At 38.6% G+C, this 21,044-nt stretch overlaps 1 protein-coding gene across 7 annotated transcripts; it reads left to right on the top strand.

Annotated features, from left to right (window-relative positions):
• The first annotated feature begins 22 nt into the window (after positions 1-22).
• LOC102799539 (voltage-dependent T-type calcium channel subunit alpha-1I-like) lies at positions 23-20,952 on the top strand. 7 transcript variants are annotated; one of them, XM_087845363.1, is made up of 33 exons: positions 23-105; positions 1,875-2,053; positions 2,262-2,325; positions 3,306-3,442; positions 4,190-4,278; positions 5,335-5,494; positions 6,876-7,161; positions 7,354-7,446; positions 7,610-7,767; positions 8,072-8,114; positions 8,199-8,324; positions 8,561-8,709; positions 9,037-9,222; positions 9,835-9,952; positions 11,945-12,100; positions 12,214-12,288; positions 12,409-12,525; positions 12,635-12,720; positions 13,588-13,711; positions 14,157-14,225; positions 14,377-14,561; positions 14,707-14,833; positions 15,038-15,163; positions 15,634-15,723; positions 16,569-16,740; positions 16,871-17,019; positions 17,124-17,233; positions 17,323-17,456; positions 17,571-17,629; positions 17,771-17,849; positions 18,106-18,227; positions 18,380-18,538; positions 20,494-20,952. In XM_087845363.1, exons 2-33 carry the CDS (start codon positions 2,049-2,051, stop codon positions 20,599-20,601), a joined length of 3,861 nt encoding a protein of 1,286 aa, XP_087701489.1. In that variant the 5' UTR covers positions 23-105; positions 1,875-2,048; the 3' UTR covers positions 20,602-20,952. The 7 variants fall into 7 exon arrangements, with proteins under 7 accessions (XP_087701489.1, XP_087701487.1, XP_087701490.1 ...); XM_087845361.1 differs by having other exon boundaries at positions 1,875-2,029; positions 2,222-2,325; XM_087845362.1 differs by lacking the exon at positions 23-105 and adding an exon at positions 563-601 and having other exon boundaries at positions 1,875-2,029; positions 2,222-2,325.
• Positions 20,953-21,044: the final 92 nt, after the last annotated feature.

Raw genomic sequence — 21,044 nt, forward strand, 5'->3', positions numbered from 1 at the left:
TTTCAGAATGGTTGCTGTTGGTTACAGCTTCACGTCAGAGTTTGGCTCATTTACCTTTGATTGGCCGAAGTCAAGGTGAAGAGGAGAATTCACAATCAGAAACCTGTGAGTCTGTTTGTGGGAAAAATGTAACTTAAGTGTTTTTGAAAATGTAAAAATGAACATTTTCAGAGTTAATTGTAATAAAGTGGTTTTAAATTTGTTTAAAATAAATTGTAGTATCATAATTACAGTACAATTTAGCACCACAGAAATGTACAGGTACAGAAATGTCCTCAAAGCATTGTTGGATTTTCTTTTGAGTGATTGATTGATTGATTTATTGACTGATTGATTGAGCTAAATTAGGAAAGAGTTTTCCAAGTTTTACTATTGTATGTTTACTGCTGAACCTGAGGATAACATGTTTTCAAACTGTTAAATGTTTATCTCCAGTGCCTATAGTTATTATTTAAAAGAGGCTAGTTAGTTAGCTAGCTAAGTTTATGATTGTGTGTCGCCTATTAAGTGTCATACTAACAGCCCCATCATGTAGCTTCCAATGACTGTAGCTTTAGGCTAACGCGAAGTCACTAAAATGTTAGCATGTCGTCTAAATAAGGTACACTTAAGATTAATGTCACTGCTCTTCCGGACATACAACTTAAAACTGTCAAAAGTTGTCAATTAATTTCAGTGAGAACTACAGTAATTTTTATTTTATTTTATTTTTTACCTTTATTTGACAGCTTTATGTGACAACATGTCATTGGTTCTGACATGTTGCTAACACTCAGCTATCATTACCCAGGTTGATACTTTACACTTATTTTACATTTCACAGTAACTGGTACAGGTGTCATGCCAAACATTAATCCTATGATTTTATGTGTGCGCGATTATTAGTTTTATTATTATTTGTCTAATATTTTTGTTATATTTCCAATTATTAATATAATTAATGAATTCTCCATCTAACACACTGTAAACACTGTAATAGTTACACCCTTTTTGCACACTTTTCTACTCGGTAATATTCCTGTCAATGTTCTTGATATTTATTTATTATCACCTTTGTCAATCCTTGATATTTATTATTGAGTGATTTGTATATATTGTGCTATTTCTTCAATTTGCAAATCTGCGACATATTGTTTTGTTAAATAGTCTAGTCTGTTTCTGTTACTGTATTGGAGCAAATGTAACCCACATAATTTCCTTTGGGATTAATAAAGTATACTGGTTCTGATTTTGACTGATTGACCTGTTTTGCAAGGATCCTTGCAAATAGCTGTGCGCTATTTTAACTACTCTGTATTCTACATTATAATCAATACAGATTCTTTTGGCCACTGGATTTCTGCTGCACACTCGGCATTTTTTATAACTTTCTTCAAATACATTTCAAGACATTTTTAGTGTCAATGGAAGTTTTTACCTGGATGATATAGTCACTTTGACAGAAACTGATTGCAGATATGTTTGAGAGCAACAGTTTCTGAAATACTCAGACCAGCTCCTCTGGAGTCAACAATTAGCCACATTCAAAATCACTTAAATCCCCTTTGTTCTCTATTATGATAATCAGTTTAAATTCCCACTGTTATTCTTGACCATGCTTGCATTAATAAATCCACTGAGTTGCTGCCATGTGATTGTCTGATTAAGTATTTGACTTAAGGAGCAGTCGAACAGGTGTAATGAAATGTATCCAAACATTTAACAGAAAAATCCATATAAAGCCATCTCTATTAGTGTGGGACTACTTAACTTTTTTATGCAAGAAAACACCTCGCCATGCTCTTCATACTCTGAAAAATTATGCAGCAAGTTGTTTCTCCAAATAGATCTGTATATCATGGTTTTCTTTACGCCTTTTTCCTGACCTCTCTCAGATGCGGTTCTGGTTTCATTATGCATGAAATCCATGAGAGATGTAGAGGCGTCGTTGTAGAGGAGCAGCTTCCCTTCCCAGAGGTGGCGCCTGTGTGCTTCAGACTAAAGCAGACGAGTAGACCCCGCAAATGGTTCCTCAAAATAGTCTCTGGCCCATATCCTTTCTGTACTGAATGAAGTAAGAATGTCATTAACTCAATTTCAAACCTTTTTATCTATTTTTATGGGTTTTTTTTCTCTTGTATACCACTCAATATGTCCACGTAAAATACTTTTAGTATGAAAGCTTCATCTGTTGTTGATGAATTTTATGAATGTGTTTAGACCTTAACCTCTTCTTCTTCTACATGGTTGGATTATTTGTCCATACTGATGGTCCTGCTCAGCTGCGTGAATGACGGCATGTACCAGCCTTGTGTAGAGGTGGAAGAGGAGAGCTTCACCCGAGAGGTTGTTATAATGAGCTGAGCGTCAGAAGAAGAGACTAGCAGACTAGAAGTGTTTACTAGAGACCTGCTTATGTTTTAGTCCAATGCTTATCTCTGTGCAGAAGAAATTATGCATCTTCATCATCTTTGGTCTAGTTTGGTTCTAGTTCTGTAGAAAAAAATGTAAATTTTGGGAATCATGAATATTTTGCTAATATTTCTACAGCTGAACTTCAAATCATAGCAATTTAGATGAAGATGGCACAACAGGCCCAACAGAAAGTATACAAACGTACAACACGTGAACTGTCCCTTTAAAGACTAAGGATAAGCTGTAGTTTATAACACACTTTGTAAACTCTCTCATTTGTTAGTACCATAATGTGCTTGCGTAATCTTGATTCTTGGCTTCACGATGTCCTCGTTGAAAAATCCCAAAGTGCTTTGTCAAGGACAGGTTTTAAGTTTAAAATGTGAGTTTTTGTACCATATATGATACTAACAGTGGTAGTCCTACACTTAATATTTCAATTCTGCAGCTGCTTTTTAAATGTTCTTCTTTAAAAACTGACAGGATTACTAACATTTAAAGGATTTTTTGGTTTGTCTTATTTGTGGCCAAAAACAGATTTAACATAGAAAGAGAGAATTTTGAATGACAAACATGTATTTCATTTTCACCTATTTCTGTTGAATGACTTTAATTAAAATGGTTATCTCTTTTTTCTTAACCTGACATAAGTCAGCATTAACTTTGTCAGAACAGTCACTTAACAATATGTCATCTTAAAGAGGAGGTAACTTATTGCAATAAGTCAAATTAAACAGTAAAATCTTGTATTAATGGATCAGAGCCCATAGCCTGACCCCAAGACCCCCTTAAAAGCTCAGATGCAGCATCTGGATATAGTATGTTATATCTGTGCTACTGTTACTGTTAACAGTATGCCTTGCCTTGTTTTGATATTTGATACGATGATGTTTTTCGTTCTCTGTATACAGATTTTGGGTTCTCTCGTCTTTCTTTACTTCATCATGGAAATGCTCATTAAGACAATAGCCCTGGGATTCATCGGCCATAAAGGAAGCTACCTGAGCAGCCACTGGAACAAGTTTGACCTTTTCATCATCTTTGCAGAGTTAGTATCCATGTGTCTATATCTTTTTTTTTTTTTTTTTTTTGCCTGTCCCATTTGGTTCTTTAGCTGTCAGAATTGTTGTCTGAAGACCAACAAGGATACCCAATGGATTTATTTTGCCAAATGGATCATCATGGCATTGCCGAATTGGTCCATTTGATCGACCTTTGTTTTTATTATTTATTTTATTTTATTTTCAGTTGTTACAGACGGGACAGACATGAGTGAGGGATAGGAAAGGGAGAAAGAAAGAGGAAGGAAAAGAAAAACAGAAGGGGAGAGGGACAGTGAGAGAGGGGGAAAAAAATATATATCTCCGGGATCACCTGTTGAGAGAAAAAGAAGAGAAAACAAGCAAAAAAAACAACAAAGCAATATACTAAACACAACACCATCGCATTAATCTAGCTAAGTGTAAACAGCAGTAAATACTAAATATTGAATGTTGTTGTGCAGCACGCAGGACAGACAGCGCACAATGTGCTTTGAAGTAGCAGCCAAGAAAGGTGTGATTTAAGTCTACGAACAGTGAACACCCGTGTGCACACCTGTGTGGATCGCTTGTATTCAAATGGTTTCCCCATGTGTCTATATCTACGTGTCTCTAGAATTTAGCTTCAGTTTAAAAACCTTTGCAGGGCAACTCCAAAAAGATGCAGTTTTACATTATTGGAAGGCACACTTATTTTTATAAATGAAAGAAAGTAAAGCTCTTCTTCTTGTTTGTGTCTGTAACTGCCCCCTCAGGCTAATGGATTATACGTTTAGATTCTTTAATCTCCACGTAGAAGCATCTCATGCCATCAAGCCAGTGAGACTAATCAGCCGAGTACCAAGTAAGTTGATATTTACAGAGTTTGAAGAGAACAGAGGCCTGATGATTGTCATTATTTAGATTAGTATGGTTATTTTGAATGTACACTACATTGTTTAGACTGGAGGGCTAAACAAGGAGAGTTTTAAAAGGCAGGCAAGCATGTGGCATGGTCATCCAAGTTTGTGAATTTGATAACTCAAGTACAAAGTGATGTATGAGTTTCAGTACATCACCTATGATATCATAGATGTATTTACTAAAAATCTTGGACTAATTCAAATCTCAGTGACCTCGACCTCAAGCTCAAGTTTTCTGAAAACCTTGTGATTGCGATAATTCGAGAATAAGGCGACGTAGGATTTTGTAATTGAATTCATAGGTGTGTCTACTGGGAGGTTGAGGGGTAGCAGTGTTTTTTCTTTGTTAAAATCAGATTTAGTTTAAAATGTTGAAGCACTCCAGTTAAACAACAGTAACAAAGAATTTTGCTCCACAGGTTGTTTATTTGTAACTGAATACTGTGAATAAAGATATTTGCTAATTTATATGTGATTATAAAGGGGAAATGTAATATTTCATCACTGCATTGTAAACGTTGTGACAAATCTCCCTGAAGTATACAACGTCAATAAAATATCTTTTAAATATTTAAGATTTCACACTAAGTAATGTAAGTAATTAAATTCTGAGACATTTTTTGTGGAATCTTTTCAAAACACAAACTGTAATAAGAAATTAGTGAAATTTGGCACTTTCGGATGTTTGGTTGATTTTCTGTCCCTCTCCAGTAATATGAAACCACCATAAGACCACAGAGAGCAAACTTACAATTTCAGGAGGGGATCAAATAATTATTTCCCCCAGTGTATGGATTCGTTGTGTGGTCATTGTCGAGCATATGGAATGCAGTAATTGAGTTTCTGTTAAGCTTTTTACTATGATCTATACCATTACACAGTACCTGCTGGATCCAAGGAGAAGGGTTTTAGTCCAGACTTACAAAACAAATTAAAGTTTTCAGAGAGAGTTTAACTATTATTCATGTAAGCTACCATTTTCTTGCTCATTCGTGTAGGTATGCGGATATTGGTGACAATACTCCTTGAAACGGCCCCCATGCTTGGTAATGTTCTCATCCTCTACGCGTTTGTCATCCACATCTTCGGAGTCATTGGAGTTCAGATGTGGGCGGGGAAGTTGCTCAACCGCTGCTTCCTGGGCGAGGACATCCTGACGTATGTAAACTGCTTCATCTTCTCTTCTAAGACTTCCATGTTTTTTCTTTTCTCTCTGGGCAGCACAAGCTTCTAACAAACTTTAACCATTTAATTAATCCAACTCTCTGCCTATAGCAAATAATGTCTTTAAGTATTGCATTTATCAAATGCCTTCCATCGATTTTCTTCTGCCTATCGGGGGCAAGGTCGTGGGTGCAACAGCCTAAGCATAAAACCCAAACCTCCCACACCCCAGCTTATCCAGTGGAACACCATCTGACAGATGTAATCTCTCCAGTTTGTCTTGGGTCTACCCCGGGACCTCCTCCCGGTGGGGACTGCCTGGATCACCTCACCCAGGAGGCATTCCAGTCAGATGCCTGAACCATCTCATCTGGCTGCTTTCGATGTGGAGGACTAATGGCTCTACTAGTGAACTCCTCAATCTATCTTTAAGGAAGAAGCCACCCTTTGGAGAAGTCCTATACGCTCAAAGTACCCCCACAGGATACTCAAAAGGACGCCGTCAAATGCCTTCTCCAAGTCCACAAAACAGGAGGGGAGAGAGCAGGGGTCTCAAACTCCAGTCCTCGAGAGCCGGTGTCATATAACTTTTTCATGTGTCCCTGTTGCAACACACCTGAATAAAATTAGTAGGTCATTAGCAGGACTATAGAACTTGGCTGCATGCTGAAATGGCAACCCCTAACCCTACTCAAGTAAATTTAAGTAAATGTAAGTGTTTGGAAAAATATACTTCTAAAAGGACTTTCATTGCACCATGTTCATTCACTCATGATCAGCTGTAACATGAATCAAATGGCTGAATTGCCACCTCAGCATGCAGTCAGGTGCTATAGTCTATGGAGTTTGTTCTACCTGTTCTGTCTTTGGGTTTTCTCTGCTGCTCCGGCTTCCTCAAACAGTCAAACACACACGTGCATGTTCGGTTCGTTTGTGGTGCTAAATTGGCTGTACATGGGAGGTAGATAAATGTACTTTTTCACACAGGCCCAGGTAGGTTTGGTTAACTTTCCCTTTAATAAGTTCAATCCTCATTTAAAACTGTGTTCTTTATTCACTGTGGTCATTTTTGTCTAATAGTAAGTGTAACAAATATGCAAAAAATGAACAAATCGGGAAGGGGCATACATTTTCATGGCATTGCAAAAACCCTACAATATTAGACAGAAAACCTCAACATCTGACATGAGCAAGTACCAGGTGACTGTGGGACAGAAAAAAAACATTTTTACAGAAAGAAACATCTGGCAGAGCCAGGCTCAGGGAGGGGTTGCCATATACAGCAGCTTCTCATACATACAACACTGAAATGATTGACTATATTTAAATGATTGTTTTACATAATATGTGCACATTGTTATCTGTTTCTATCTAGAATGTATAACGTGTCCCTGAGTCCATACTTTGTGCCCATCTTTGGTGGACAATCCTTGTTCATCTGTTCACCTGACGACAAGGGTGGAGGACGCTTTTGCAGTGATGTGCCGCCCTATCAGGAGCATGGCAAAATCTGCACACTGGCAGCAGACGAGCCGATCCAAGCCGGCCAATGTGTAAACTGGAACGTGTACTACAATGTATGCCGTGCTGGGGACCACAACCCTGACTTGGGAGTTATTAACTTTGATAACATCGTCTATGCCTGGATAACCATTTTCCAGGTAAGAAATTGTTGATAGGCACAAAAAAACATCTGGATTATGTCGACCTCTGTATGGCAGTTCACTCAAAGATTCAAAATTCATAAAACAAATGCATTTTCTTTGGCATGTAGTGCAGTTTATCTGTTCATCTGCCTGCTGTTTTGCCATCTGTAATGTAGAGGGATAGTATTTATGTCTCTCTGCTCCCAGGTTGTGACACTTGAAGGATGGACCAATATCATGTATTATGTTATGGACTCTTGTTCCTTCTGGAGTTTTGTGTTTTTCATACTTGTCACTATTGTAAGTACCCACACCTGTTAAATCATTTTTATTATGTATTCAATAACAAGTATTGACGTGCCTGTCTGGAAACCAAAACCACTAAATCGGACATCAACCCTTCATAGTTGGTTGTGCAATTTCCCCAGAAACTCTATAGCTTATTCTTCATCTCCTCAACTAGATTGGCTCCTTTATCATAATGAATGTGTGTACAGTCATCATTGCAACCCAGTTCTCGGAGAACTTCGCAAGAGTCACAACAGAGCAGCATGCTGGTCCTCTGTCTTTTAAAAATCTCTTCAGGAAGTTTGTTTCCTTCCTGAAGATGATGACCACCAGGTAAGAAAAGTACTGTGGCTTTAAAATCTAGACTTTGTTGTGTTTGAGGTCAGATTTGTAGTTTACAGGGTGTAAAAGTATGTAAGACTGTGTCAGGTATGTAGTTTTAAAAGTATTACTCATTTCAGGCTAGGTAAAAAAAAAAAAGTTGAGCTTTCTTTACAAATGGAAGTAAAAAGAAGAAATATTTAAAAAAAAAGAATACAGAAAGTACTAGAAGAACATAGGTCACAGCTTAGGTCAATGAGGTCCTTTTGTTAGCTATGAACAATTTTTCACGTGCTGTGTGTTTACATCATAACAGGGTGCATCCCATCAAGAGCTCAACACATGTCAAACCCACACTGGTAAGACCAGTTTGCAACTGGGTGCAGTAACATCAGTCACAATAGCTGTTTGTGATTCGCCTAACCAACTGTCTCATCTTCCAGCATCAGGTCTGGATCCGTTTCAAGGAAAAGTTTAACATTCTTATCAACACTAAACTCTTTAAGCAAATCATCATTATGGCTATTTTCATCACTATTGTTACCATGGCGATAGAGCACTACAACCAGGTGAGACATGTTTGCGATTATTTATCACATAAATTTGATCTCAGTGATATAAGAAGCTTGCGCTAACTGTTAGATTAAGAGTAAGAAGAGATAAGAGGCTTCATTAAAAAAATCTATATTTACTTTTGCATCTAATGATGACTCTTCCCTTACGTTCATGCATTTAAATGATTCTTATTTCTCTTGTCTGTGTGTGATTCTGTTTTCTTATTTATTTCCATTTTCTCCTCCTGCAGCCTCAGGAGTTGACGCGAGTATTAATTGTCAGTAACATAATTATTACCATTATATTTGTGGTGGAGATGATAATAAAGTTGATCGCCCTCTCGTGGATGTACTTTGCGGACCTTGACAACATCTTCAACTTTGTGGTTGTTCTCACCAGGTATAAACCTTTATCCTTTGACTTTGAAACTTTGCTTATTGTTTTATTGCGTCACATTCACAAACATTTCTTTGTTTCTTCAGGGATTTCTCAAGTTTAAATAAATGTAACTTTATTCTCGCTCTTCTTACTTTTGTCATTTTTATTTTTCATATAAATATTTCTGAAGCCACATCCTAGTGTTTGTATCATGTTAGATGTATTTCCAACAGGTCAGACTAATGATATCAGTATAATAAAACATGATCTCAGCATACGGTTATTAGTCATTGTGGACAAAGTGGTCTGACAGAGCTGCACGTTAACGTGTTTGTTTGTGGTTTTCAGTTTATGGGAATTAGGCTCCAAAGCTGAGGGCAAGCTGTCAGTTGTTCGAGCATTTCATGTGCTGCGCTTCGTGAGGGTGTTTCACTTCCTCCCGTACCTGAAGAGGCAACTGCTGGTGCTGAAGAGGACGATTGGAGTGGCATCCACTCTGTGCTGGTTAATGCTGTTTGTCATTTTCATTTTTAGGTATGTATCCACACACCAAGAGTCTCGGTGTAAACATTTGTGAGCTCTAAGATGTTATATTCATAGACTGTATATAAACGATCGACGTTGTTTACTGGACTGAAAAGTAAAGCCAATACCAAAGTTCCTTTAAATTACATTCTGCCTAACAGCCACCAGGGGGCGACTCCTCCAACTTCAAGGTTTTTTGGAAGTTTATGGGTCTGTGAGTGAGCCTGCTCGCATCAGTAAATAATCTCCTGATAGAGACATTTAAAAATTTAAAATTCTTAATACATTGTGGTGCTAATTTTATAAATTATGAAAAGTAAAAGTTATTATGAAAATGATGGGGAAAAATGATTTTAATGCACTGATACTTTGCGCCTGCCAAGTGATTTACATATGAGCATGCAGTGTCCTTCGCTCCAAAGTCAGAGCTACTAGTTACAATTTTAAAAAAACTTGATGAATAAATAAATATATTTAAGAATTTGCACAAGTTGAGGCTTCAAAATGACTGTATGCTTCTTTAAATACAGTTTCTGATTTAGTTGTTATATTTTCTGTCACCCTTCAGATGCCATATTTACATACATGTGATTCTCACTGCAGCTTGCTGTTTGTTTGCAGCATTGTGGGCATGCACCTATTTGGATGCAAATTTCACTTCAGGTCAATATATAATGAAACCGTTGATGATCGAAAAAACTTTGACAGCCTGCTGTGGTCCATGGTCACTGTGTTCCAGGTGAGGTTTTGTCTTTGGGATGTGTGTTGTTTTATTGTCATGTACACTCAATGGGCACTTTATTAGGAACATGTGTCACCATCAATAGAAAACCTCCGGGATGTGGGGGATCAGGAGATTTACATCGTCGATGTGCAGCCGAAATGTTTCCACCACCTTGTTGATTGTTCTTTTTCCCTCACCTCACGTTCAACTGGTTGCAGCAGATAGCTGCCCCCTCTAAGCCCGGTTCTGGTGGAGGTTTCTTCCTGTCTAAAGGAGGTTTTTCCTCTCCACTCTAGTCAAGTGCTTGCTTTCAGGGAGGGCCATCTGATTGTTGAGGTTTCTTATTGTAGGGTCTATGTTACAGAGTCAACTGTTGTTGTGATTTGGTGCTATATTAAAAAAACCCTGAATATTTGCCATGAAGTAAAAGCAAAAGGGAGTTCACCCTGGTACTAACAATATGTACATAATAAAGTGTCTAGTGAGTGTATGGCCGGAGTCTTTATGCATGGAAAATGATGTGCTATGTGTTAATAGATAATCTTTTATTATACTACATATTAGAGCTGGGCGATATAAGATTTTTTCATATCACAATATGTTTTTTTCATTTCAGGCGATAACGATATATATCACGATATAAGCCAAATAACTATATTTGTAAGATTTAAATGTGCTGTTGCTCACAAGTAAAATGTGAAATAATCAGCAGCTTGTTTTGATTTAAATATTTATTTCCCATGATAAGTTCAACAGTGTAGATGTACTTAAGGAACATGAGACTTTTTCAGATAAATAAAGACAAATATTGCAAACTACACAAAAGGCAGCCACTAAAGCGTTTAAGTTTCAAAATAGAACAAACAAAAAAGACTACTAAATTATCAATTCCACTTAGAAACAAAATATTAATTCTAAAAATTAATCTTAGTTTGTTTTACAGAAGAACAGACAAAATTGACTAACTTTTGTCAATATCAAATAAACTGAGAACTAAAAGGAAATTCTCAATCTCTCCTTGTTGTACAGCTTAGCTTTTCAAACAGTTTTAACAGTTACTTTAGTCTGACAAAAGCCGAATGACGAATTAGCGCTTTCAGTCAGAAAGCGATTTATTGTATTTCCAGATTTGCTTTCGGCACAATTTACAGTGCATGCTACTCTGTTTGTCAGACTTGAAATAGCCGAAATACCTTCACACTACGGAACGTCTCTGGCTCTTCCGTTCGACAATCTCTCCGGAATTGGAACCATCATCTGTTTTCTCTTCGGTAACCTTCGGTCACGCTCTCGGTTGATTTTTCTCTAGTCGGCGCACTCATTTCCTCCATTACCCGGGCGGCACGGCGGCTGGCTGCTTCCCAAACAAATACACATGTGCGGCTTGGCACTTGTGCTGTACGTAACAAGTCACCTGACGTGGCGCTGCGGCTGTGATTGGTTCGGCTCTGCGCTACTTAATTTGGATTGGCTGTTCTTTTTTTTTCTTTTTTTTTTTAAGAGGACAAGAGAGATGAGGTCTGTCGCAATAGTTTAACTTTTCTATCGAGAAAAAGTTATTTCGCAATACATATCGTTATCGTTCTATCGCCCAGCTCTACTACATATTATCAAAGAACTTCTAAATATTCAAGAACATAGAAAACTCAATGAAAATGAGGCTGTAGTGTAGGATGTGGGGGAATGTCATCAATGTCATTGATGTACAGCTGACAAATCTGCAGCAACTATGTGATAATAATGGATTGCATTTATATAGCGCTTTTCTAGGCAACGAAAGCGCTTTACAATTCCACTATTCATTCACTCTCACATTCACTGGTGCAGGCAAACCAGAGTTGTAGCCACAGCTGCCTTGGGGCAGACAGACAGAAGCGAGGCTGCCATATCTGCCCCTCTGGCCACGTGATGCTCTCATGTCAATATGGACCAAAATCTCCAAGCTGGATTTCCAGCACCTTGTTGAATCTGTGCCACAAAGAATGAAAGCTTTGTTAATCTATCTAGATTCTGACTCAGGACGACTGGAACGTGGTGCTTTATAATGCCGTCGCTGCCACCTCCCCGTGGGCAGCCATCTACTTTATTGCCATCATTGTGTTTGGAAAAATTGTTCTTCTTAATGTACTGGTGGGCATAGGGGTTGACAGCTTCCAAGCCAGGGTAAGAACTGTTTCAGTTTTCTTGAGTTTAATGTTAAGTTACGATAACATTAAAGGTGTGTGTGTGCACACACACCGCTGCCGATCTCTGTTTCCTGATGTACCTTCTGACAGCCCAGTGAAAACATTCATCAAGACTCCTCTCGCTGTCCCAGCCTGGCATGTGAGGCAGAAAGCTCCCTTGAGGAGGTACTGAAAAGGCTTTTAATTTGACTTTGCTATTTGCTGATTTATAAATCCAGCAACTGGCTGAAGGTGCCTTTGTTCAAACATTCACACTGCCACTCACCTTTGCTCATGTTATTCCAGGGCCCCAGAACAATCACAGGAGAATATTCTGTTCCTGCCACTGAGCCCAGCAGATCCAATGGGAGTGCCTCAGCCTCTGAGATTCCCTCCACACAGACAAAAAACAACAGTTTCACTGTAAGTATAAAAATGATTGTTTTTAAGGTCTAGTTTGGCTTTTTTTCAGTATTTTATTTATGCTTTGGATAAAGAGGAGTGACCGATGTGTGACCGTTGACTCCTGCAGAGATTTTTGAATAGGATTCAGAAAGTGCTGCTGTGGTGCCAACAGCATAAAGACTGGTCATTGTACATGCTGTCTCCACAGAACAGGTAAGTGATTCACACACAACAAGGGACACACACTTCATACTTAGTTTCATGAGATTTTTTAGTCTTTACTTTATTACGTTTGACTGGACAGAGCTCCGCTGACTTTTACGTTTTTACTAGCTGAGATTTCCTTAACACTGAAGCTCATTCAGGTCCACTAAACTAGTTAATAGTTACTTAGAACTTAGAAAGACTTTTCCTGTGCGGCTCCACACATCTGTAATTTACTTGGATACAAATCAACAGTCATTTAAATTGTATTTAATCCGCCATCACTGCTCTGGCAACCAGTCCTATCTGTTGCTGGCATTAACCCTCTGGAGTCACCGAACACGGCAGCACATTCAGATCATTCACACGTTAATGGCACTTTGATGCAAATAAGTCCTACACCATGAAAATAGATTGAAGCTAATAAAATAACCATGCTTACAGTATGATGAAAGTGGCCCCAGAGGGCTAACAGCAGCATGTTTAGCTGGAGAGACAAAGTCCTAATGACGGCACCTGAATAGTGTATTTACTGTCCATGTCCTGTTTGTTATGAACTGCACAGGTTCTCCCTGATTTCCTTGACCTTGTAAGACAATCAACATTTTATAGAAATAAAGGTAAAAGTATAAAATTCTACACTTCTGAGGACCAACTGGATTCAAACATATACATATTTTACCTGTATATTCCATGAAAGGTGAATTTGTGCATACACATACCTAAGTTTAAAATTAGTTATCTAAAATATTCAAATGGTTTTACAGAACAGTGAGAGGAATCCTCGGGACATTTCAAGCCTCATGTTTTTCTGACCTTAATTGTGTTTGTTTCGTTCTTAAACGACTGTAATTAAAGTGTCGGTGTTTGTTTTAGGTTGCGTAGATTTTGCCAGCGTTTGATGTCTCACAAGGTGTTTGACCATGTGATTTTCTTCTTCATTCTGCTGAACTGTGTCACCATTGCTATGGAGAGGCCCAGCATTAACCCTAAAAGCATGGTGAGACCCACCTCTGGAGCAGTTACAGATATACTCACTCAGAGAAGCACCAATATATAGACACATTTCAGATGTGGCATCTGTGTGGAGTTACATGCTGCCAAGCTGGGTGATGAACACTTCAAGCCTCTGTGCAGTCGTGTAAAAAAACATAAAAAGATTTAGCCTGTAGAGTCTGAGGTGTAGCTCTTGGATTATTTTCTTTGAGTCTTGCACAGTCTGACTTTGGGGCGAACTTGCTCCTGAGAAGATTGTGGCATTGTGTTAACACTCACTCGAACTCCCCAGACCAGCAAACGGACAATACTTTTGCTTCTGTAGAGGTTTTCACACTTGCACGTAATGTGTGAAACTTCTTTAGTATACCTAATGAAGTGTCAAGTGAGCGCATGTTTCTAAAAGAAAACACGTGTAGGTTACAAGTGAATGTCGCTCTGCTCTAAAGGAACGCTTGATCCTGAATGCATCCTGTTCTGTTTTTACTGCCGTCTTCCTGATCGAGATGGTTATTAAGGTAAACACCAGATTTGCTTTTATTTATTTTTTTCAAAATAACGTTCTTCAGTTTTGATCAAACATTTTCAACCTCAGATTGTGAGTACTTTCAGCTGTGGGAATCAGGGATGTTTTGAATTTATACTGTTGATTTATTGCTTTAACACAAGGTTATAGCTCTTGGCTTGGTGATCGGGAAGGGCAGCTACTGCCGGTCATTCTGGAATCTCATGGACGGCTTTTTGGTGATTCTGTCCTTAACCAACTTTATTATCACTTTTGTCACTTCTGACAAAAAGAACATGCTCAGCATCCTCAAAGTTTTTCGGCTGCTAAGAACACTTCACACGCTGAGGTACCGTGTGTACACACACGCAGTGTAAATAGATGTTTGTTGTCATATGCAGCACCTCATTTGAGATTTGTCTTACTTTTCTCTGTGTATGTCAGTGTGTAGATGTGCTGGCGTTAATACATACATATATGTTTGTGTGTCCCAGGATGATCAAGCAAACCCCAAAACTGAAGCTGGCTGTCAAAGCTCTTATTGCCTCTGCTAAACCAATTGGGAACATTGTCCTGATTTGCTGTTTCCTCTTCTTTTTCTTTGGGATCCTTGGGGTTCAGGTTAGCCCCCACCCCCTCCCAAACACACACACACACACACACACACTTTTTGAACAAAATTACAGCATGACTCCTTGTTAGCTTTTAGCCAAACATTCACAGTTAACACCTAAGAGTGTGTACTCCTTTTGGCATCAACAGTGTGATAACCTGACATCGAAATAAACCCTCTGCCTCTGTCTTTATTTCACACTCACGCTGTAGCTGTTTAAAGGAAAGTTCTTCTACTGTGAGGGTGAAAACACTTCAAACATCACCAATAAGGCCGAATGTCTCTCTGCTAATTATACGTGGGTTCGGAAGGAGTACAACTTTGACAACTTTCCTCAGGTACGGACTAGTTCCACATTGTTGTTAAGTACAAGTATAGAAACGATCAACAGCTCCATATTTAACACAACTTGTCCATTATGTCCACATTCCCCCCTCTACACATGTCCAAATCATCTCGGCCTTCCATCTCTACCTTTGTCTCTAAATCAAGTTTCATATTTAAGTACACCTCTAGATCAACCTTCCCTCTCTCGTCCTACTTTGTCTTCGGCTAACAGTAGCATGGTTTCCACTGGCTCTGTTGGTCAACAACACTGTAGCCACTGTTAACAGTTAACCCTCTCCTTTTATCTGAGGTTGGGATAGGTACAATGAGTACAGTGGCATGTGGCGCCCTCTGTGGCTGAGTTTAAAACCCAGACCTCCAAAGGAGACTGTGACTTGTTAATATTAATGTTCTATTAATATTGGCACCCGGAAAATAAATGTATGTCAACTTAACAGCTGTTTCTGTGTTTCTTATTCAGGCTCTGATAGCCTTGTTTGTGATGTACTCTAAGGACGGCTGGATGAACATCATGTATGATGGACTGGATGCTGTGGGAGTAGATCAACAGGTAGTTTTGCTACCAGTATTTTAATGTATGTTTTACATTGTTGCTAACACACATTATGAAGTAAAAGGATTGTGATTATATGGGATGATGTAACTAAGTTCATGGTTTGAATGGACTTTTTTTGTTTTTCAAGCAAGTTTCATGGGTTTGCTAACTGAGTTCTTAGGATCCAGGAAATAAATGAAGGTCTGAAGGACATAATAAAAAAACATCGACAAATTCCTGTAGAAGCAGTAAGGGTGCCCTTAGTTTTTCACATACTATTTTTACATTTTTGTTTAGTTTTTGTAAATTAATAGTAACACAGACTAATGCTTGATGTGCTTTTGTTCATCTGAGGATATATTTATGTCATTTTAAGACCTGGTGATGTCATGATCTATAAAAATTTGAAAATTTGACGTCCACCAAGGTCTTCAAGGTCACCTCAATAATTTAAAGGTCAAAACACTGTAACTTAGAGACTACAGTTCCTAAAACTGTGGTGTGTGTTGTCAACATATAGAAAGTACCATACAAAAAATTAAAATATCATGTCACATGACCTCTGCAATATTTGTATTGCAATATTTTCACTGCACTCCAAACTTTTTTACAATACATTTAAAAATAACAAAGAAAACAATGAATATATACAAAATACAATACTATTACTGTTACTATTACAAGTAAATACCTCCCACAGAGTGAGGTGCCCTGACAGAGGTTTGCTCTCTGAGCGCTTCTTTTACATGTTTCCAGTCCTTCACTCACTCAAGTCTAATGTGACTATAGAACGATTATTAAAGTCCGATTATTTAGTTCTTAAATTTCTCACAGACTTTCCTCTTGTGTTTCTTTTTCAGCCTGTGAAGAACTATAACGAATGGATGCTCATTTATTTCATCTCCTTCATGGTGATGAGCTTTTTCCTCCTCGACATGTTTATCGGCGTCATGGTGGAGACCTTCCACGTGTGCCAGCAGCAGCAAAAACAATCACTGCAGAGAGGAGGAAACTCACGGGATAAACGTAAAGGTGATGAAAATAAAGCATCGTTGGGCAAGATACTGAACTTTGAGACTTCCTCTCGATGCACCTATCAGAGTGTAGGTGTTAGTGAATGTTTAAATACCTGTACCCTTACATGTGTACATGTCTCTTCCAGGTAGAGAGGAGAATTATTTCAGGCACTACTCCCTCTTGCGTCGCCGTATCTATGACCTGAGTACCAGCAGATTCCTTGAGTTATTCATGACAGTAGTCGTCTTCATTAATGTCGTGTTGATGGCTTTGGAACACTATAATCAGCCTTTGGTAATGCAAATGCACACACACACCTACACACACACACACACACACATAATCCTTTCAAAAAATGGACATGTATCTATGATCGAAATGCATGTGTGTGTGTTCAGTATGTAGATCAGATGATAGAGTACTCCTTCTATGTGTTCACTGTCCTCCTGGTCCTGGAAATCATGCTAAAGGTTGTGGCGTTTGGCGTACTGAGGTTCATAAAAAACAGGTAACACAGTTATGCCAAGAATTTAACTTACGTGGTTTGTTGGGTTTTGTAAAGGCCTGATTGACTGCATGATGTGTGTGCGTCTTTAGTTGGAATATGCTGGACATCGCTATAGTCTTGGTTTCCTTCATCGTTATCATTTTCACCGAGATGAATATGGAACACCGTCTTCCCATTAATCCCAGCATCCTGAGCGTCACTAGAGTGCTCAGACTAGCACAAGGTACACACATACAAACACACACTTGACAATATGAGATCTTTTTTATTACTAAGGCATTTGTGTGTTCTACACATCTACAAACACTTTGAAGACAACACTTGTTTCCCTTTTCAGTGCTGAAGGCCAAGAAGATCAGAGTTCTGCTGAGAACCATTACTAAGACACTGTCACAGGTAAACACCCAGAATAAACTCACTAAGACCAGCTGATTTTACTTTCCATGCTTAGAAGTCTTTAAAACAAACCAAACGTAGGATATATAAATATATACATTCAAATCTTCAAAGAGGATTTCACAGGCATTTTGGTTCCAGGTTGGAAACCTCTGTCTGCTCTTTATGTTCTTCTTTTTCATCTACGCTGCACTGGGAGTGGAGCTCTTTGGCAACCTCGGTCAGTCAAACTACTATCATAACAGTCACACACACATAAATGTATTGTGCATGATGCAAAGGAACCTGATAGATTATTTATTTTATTTGCACTGTATCTACGTTGTTAAGTAGAAAAACAAGGAAGGGAGATATTTGCGTAACTTGTACAGCAGTTTGGTCAACTGAGGTTGTTAGAAATGTGCTAAACTGAATTATTGCATTTATCAAGGAGGCAGTGCAGAAAAATCACTGTCTGTGTGTGTGTGTGTTGTCAGAATGCACCCCAGACTATCCGTGTGAAGGCATAAATCAGTACGCTAACTTTAAGAACTTCGGGATGGCGCTGCTCACACTGTACAAAGTGTGCACAGGGGACAACTGGAGTGACATTTTGAAGGTATGCTTGTACTCATTCACCCATGCACACAAACTCTGCACATGTTGTCTTTTAAACAGTGAAGTCCAAAACCTGTATGTAAGGAATAATCAACACTTGAATCTCCAGTCAGGGTTTTATGGTTCATTTATACCTGCTCTGTGTCTCTAAAGGACACATTACGCCCATGCCGTCCCAATGATAAAGCCTGTCCCAGCTACCTGTGGTGGGCCTCGCCAATCTGCTTCGCCACCTTTGTGGTCATGGTTCACTTTGTTCTGGCAAACCTGGTGGTGGCAGCTGTCGTGCAAGCGTTGGAGGAAAGCAAAGAGGTAGTGTTGCTACATGTGAATAGACTTAGAGAGCCCACAAACATGCAGGTATTCAGCAATAAGAAGATCTGGTTTTGAAACCGGGATCACGCTGATAACCAGTTGTTCTCTTTTAAACCTCACTCACAGTATCTCACAGTGGGAAACGATGGCACGTGTCCTGAAACAGATCAGTGTAATAAGCTGAGACAAAGGTGACCTCATTAAGGTTCTGTTTGGACTGGGCTGCTGACTTGTAAACATTCTGGTACATGGAGGCGGTGAAATGCTCTGTCTTACCTAGTATAGAACATAAGTTTGGGTGGAAGTGATATGCCACCAGCTGCTCCACCACTGGGGCCTCAGCAGAACCCAAAACCGCCAGTGGTAACCTCCAGTCCAAAATGAACCTAGATGAGAACTATGTGGTCTAAAGATTATTCCAGTAACACCCCAACTCCTTCATATAAGCTGGAACAGTGGGCATAAGCTGCTCAGCAGGTTCTTGATAAGAGGACATCATTTTCCTGTTATACAGATCCCTTTCCTGCCCCATCATCCTTTGCTGTGAACCAGTTAATAGACAACCTTGCTGGTGCATTTGGTATCTGTCAGCTTTGATGGCAAATCACCACTCAAATGGCAACTGTCACCCTCAGATGAGGGAAAATTGGTTAGTGGGTAGTCATTACAGGAAGTAATAAACATTTACAAATCATTTAAGAAACAATGGAAAAATCAACATTTATTAAGTCAGGACACTGTAAAAGTTGGTGAAAACTCCACGCTAGTAAGTGGAGTTTTGAACCTCTTCTTCTGAGTCATTGAATGCCACTTTGTACATCACACAGCTGCTCAACGTTTATGAGTGACAGCAGCGATGGTGCTTTCTTAAATTATGCAGGGCCCTACCCATTGTTTTCTCATCCACTTAAGTTCAACTTTAATCACCTGGAAAAGAAGAAGTGCAGACTACACCAATTCATCATGGAATTTAAATTAAGTGGATGAGAAAACCATGGGTAGGGCCCTGCATAATTTAAGAAAACGCTGTCAGAGCTGTCACTGAGCGCTGGAAAAAGCATGCTCAGTGCTCCAAAAACACCATTTTTCCCACCACTCAGAAGGAGGCGTTCAAAAAGGCACTCGCTGGCATAAAATATGGTGTTCTGGCGGGGTTTTCCCCGACTTACGGCATCCTGACTTATTAAACTTTTTAAATCATTTCTTAACCAGATGGGTTGTAAAATTGTTGATTTATGGCCTTTTGAAACCTGAAAACACTGACAGCTGTTAAGCATGGTGGTGGTACCATCATGCTCCAGTTCTATATTACTACCAGTGGTTTCAGTACATAAAAAGTAGGTGGAATAATCAAAAAGGGTGACTACCTCAAAAGTCTTCAACTTCACCTCAAGTCAACTGCCAGACAACTGAATTTTGGACACAGGTGTTTAACAGGATGATGATTGTAAACATCAGAAACTACGTTTGAAATAGATAAGGCAGGCTAAGATTAAGCTTCTAGAATGGCCTCAACCCAATAGAACACTTTTGGGATGAATTAGAGCGGAGACTGCGCGCCAGGCCATCACAGATAAAGATTCCCATGAACACACTTCTAAACCTGGTGGAAAGCATTCTCAGAAGAGAAGAAGCTGTTGTAGCTGCAAATGGCAATATAGTGCATGAATGTCTCAGAGCATAGCCTCTATTTTTCAAATATAATAAATCATTACAACACAGGAATCTCTGACGTTAATTATATAGTTCATTTTAAAAAGGTATTTAGTGGCAAACGTGTATAGTATCCTATAATATCTGAAAAAATGCTAATAAAATACCTTGAAAACTGTTTTGTTGTCCATGGATTAATCCTTATTAATTCTGCCACATAATAATAATCTAAACAAATCTTGGATTTCTCACGCTTAAAATGAAATAAAATCTTACACAACAATATTTAAATATTTCAGAAAAGGCCTAAGACTGAATCCTCAGACATCATGCAGCAACCCCAGGAGTCTCCAGGCAAACCCGTCATATCCAGCTCAGCTGGTACCACCGAAGGAGTCCAGTTGTAAATCACTTCATACCTTAGACTTGTTTTTGTTTATACTTCTCTGTTACTGTGACATTTTCTGATATCCTGTAAATGTTAAAATTTTTATGCCTATGTACTTTTATCTTACTGTAAACATCTTTAACAAAATTCACTTAAATGTTAAGTTACTTTGTTAATAGTTGTTTATATAAACTATAGGTAAACACTATATATAGATAAATACTACAGACATACACACGTTGTTTACAATTAGTAGTATTATAGTAACTACATTACAGGTGTGTTTAAACACCAAGATCCATGATCTTATGCACTCTTTTAAATGATCAAACCTTTAAAATGTAAAGTAATAAACTTCTTATAAAAAGTAGCTGAACTGTCTTTATTCCAAAATTATTTCAAAATGAATTAAGATGATTTCATAGATTTATCACCACACAAACACACACTCATGGTTTACGG

Source organism: Neolamprologus brichardi, chromosome 8 (genome assembly GCF_056152115.1).
Source record: "Neolamprologus brichardi isolate AB-2024 chromosome 8, ASM5615211v1, whole genome shotgun sequence".
Lineage (NCBI taxonomy): Eukaryota > Metazoa > Chordata > Actinopteri > Cichliformes > Cichlidae > Neolamprologus > Neolamprologus brichardi.

Excerpts from the sequence above, each read along its gene's own strand:
- LOC102799539 (XM_087845361.1), top strand. The coding sequence starts at position 1,894 with ATGCATGAAATCCATGAGAGATGTAGAGGCGTCGTTGTAGAGGAGCAG. Across the intron at positions 8,710-9,036 it reads TTTGTGGTTGTTCTCACCAG|TTTATGGGAATTAGGCTCCA; the intron begins GTATAAACCTTT and ends TGTGGTTTTCAG. Across the intron at positions 12,101-12,213 it reads TTGACAGCTTCCAAGCCAGG|CCCAGTGAAAACATTCATCA; the intron begins GTAAGAACTGTT and ends ACCTTCTGACAG.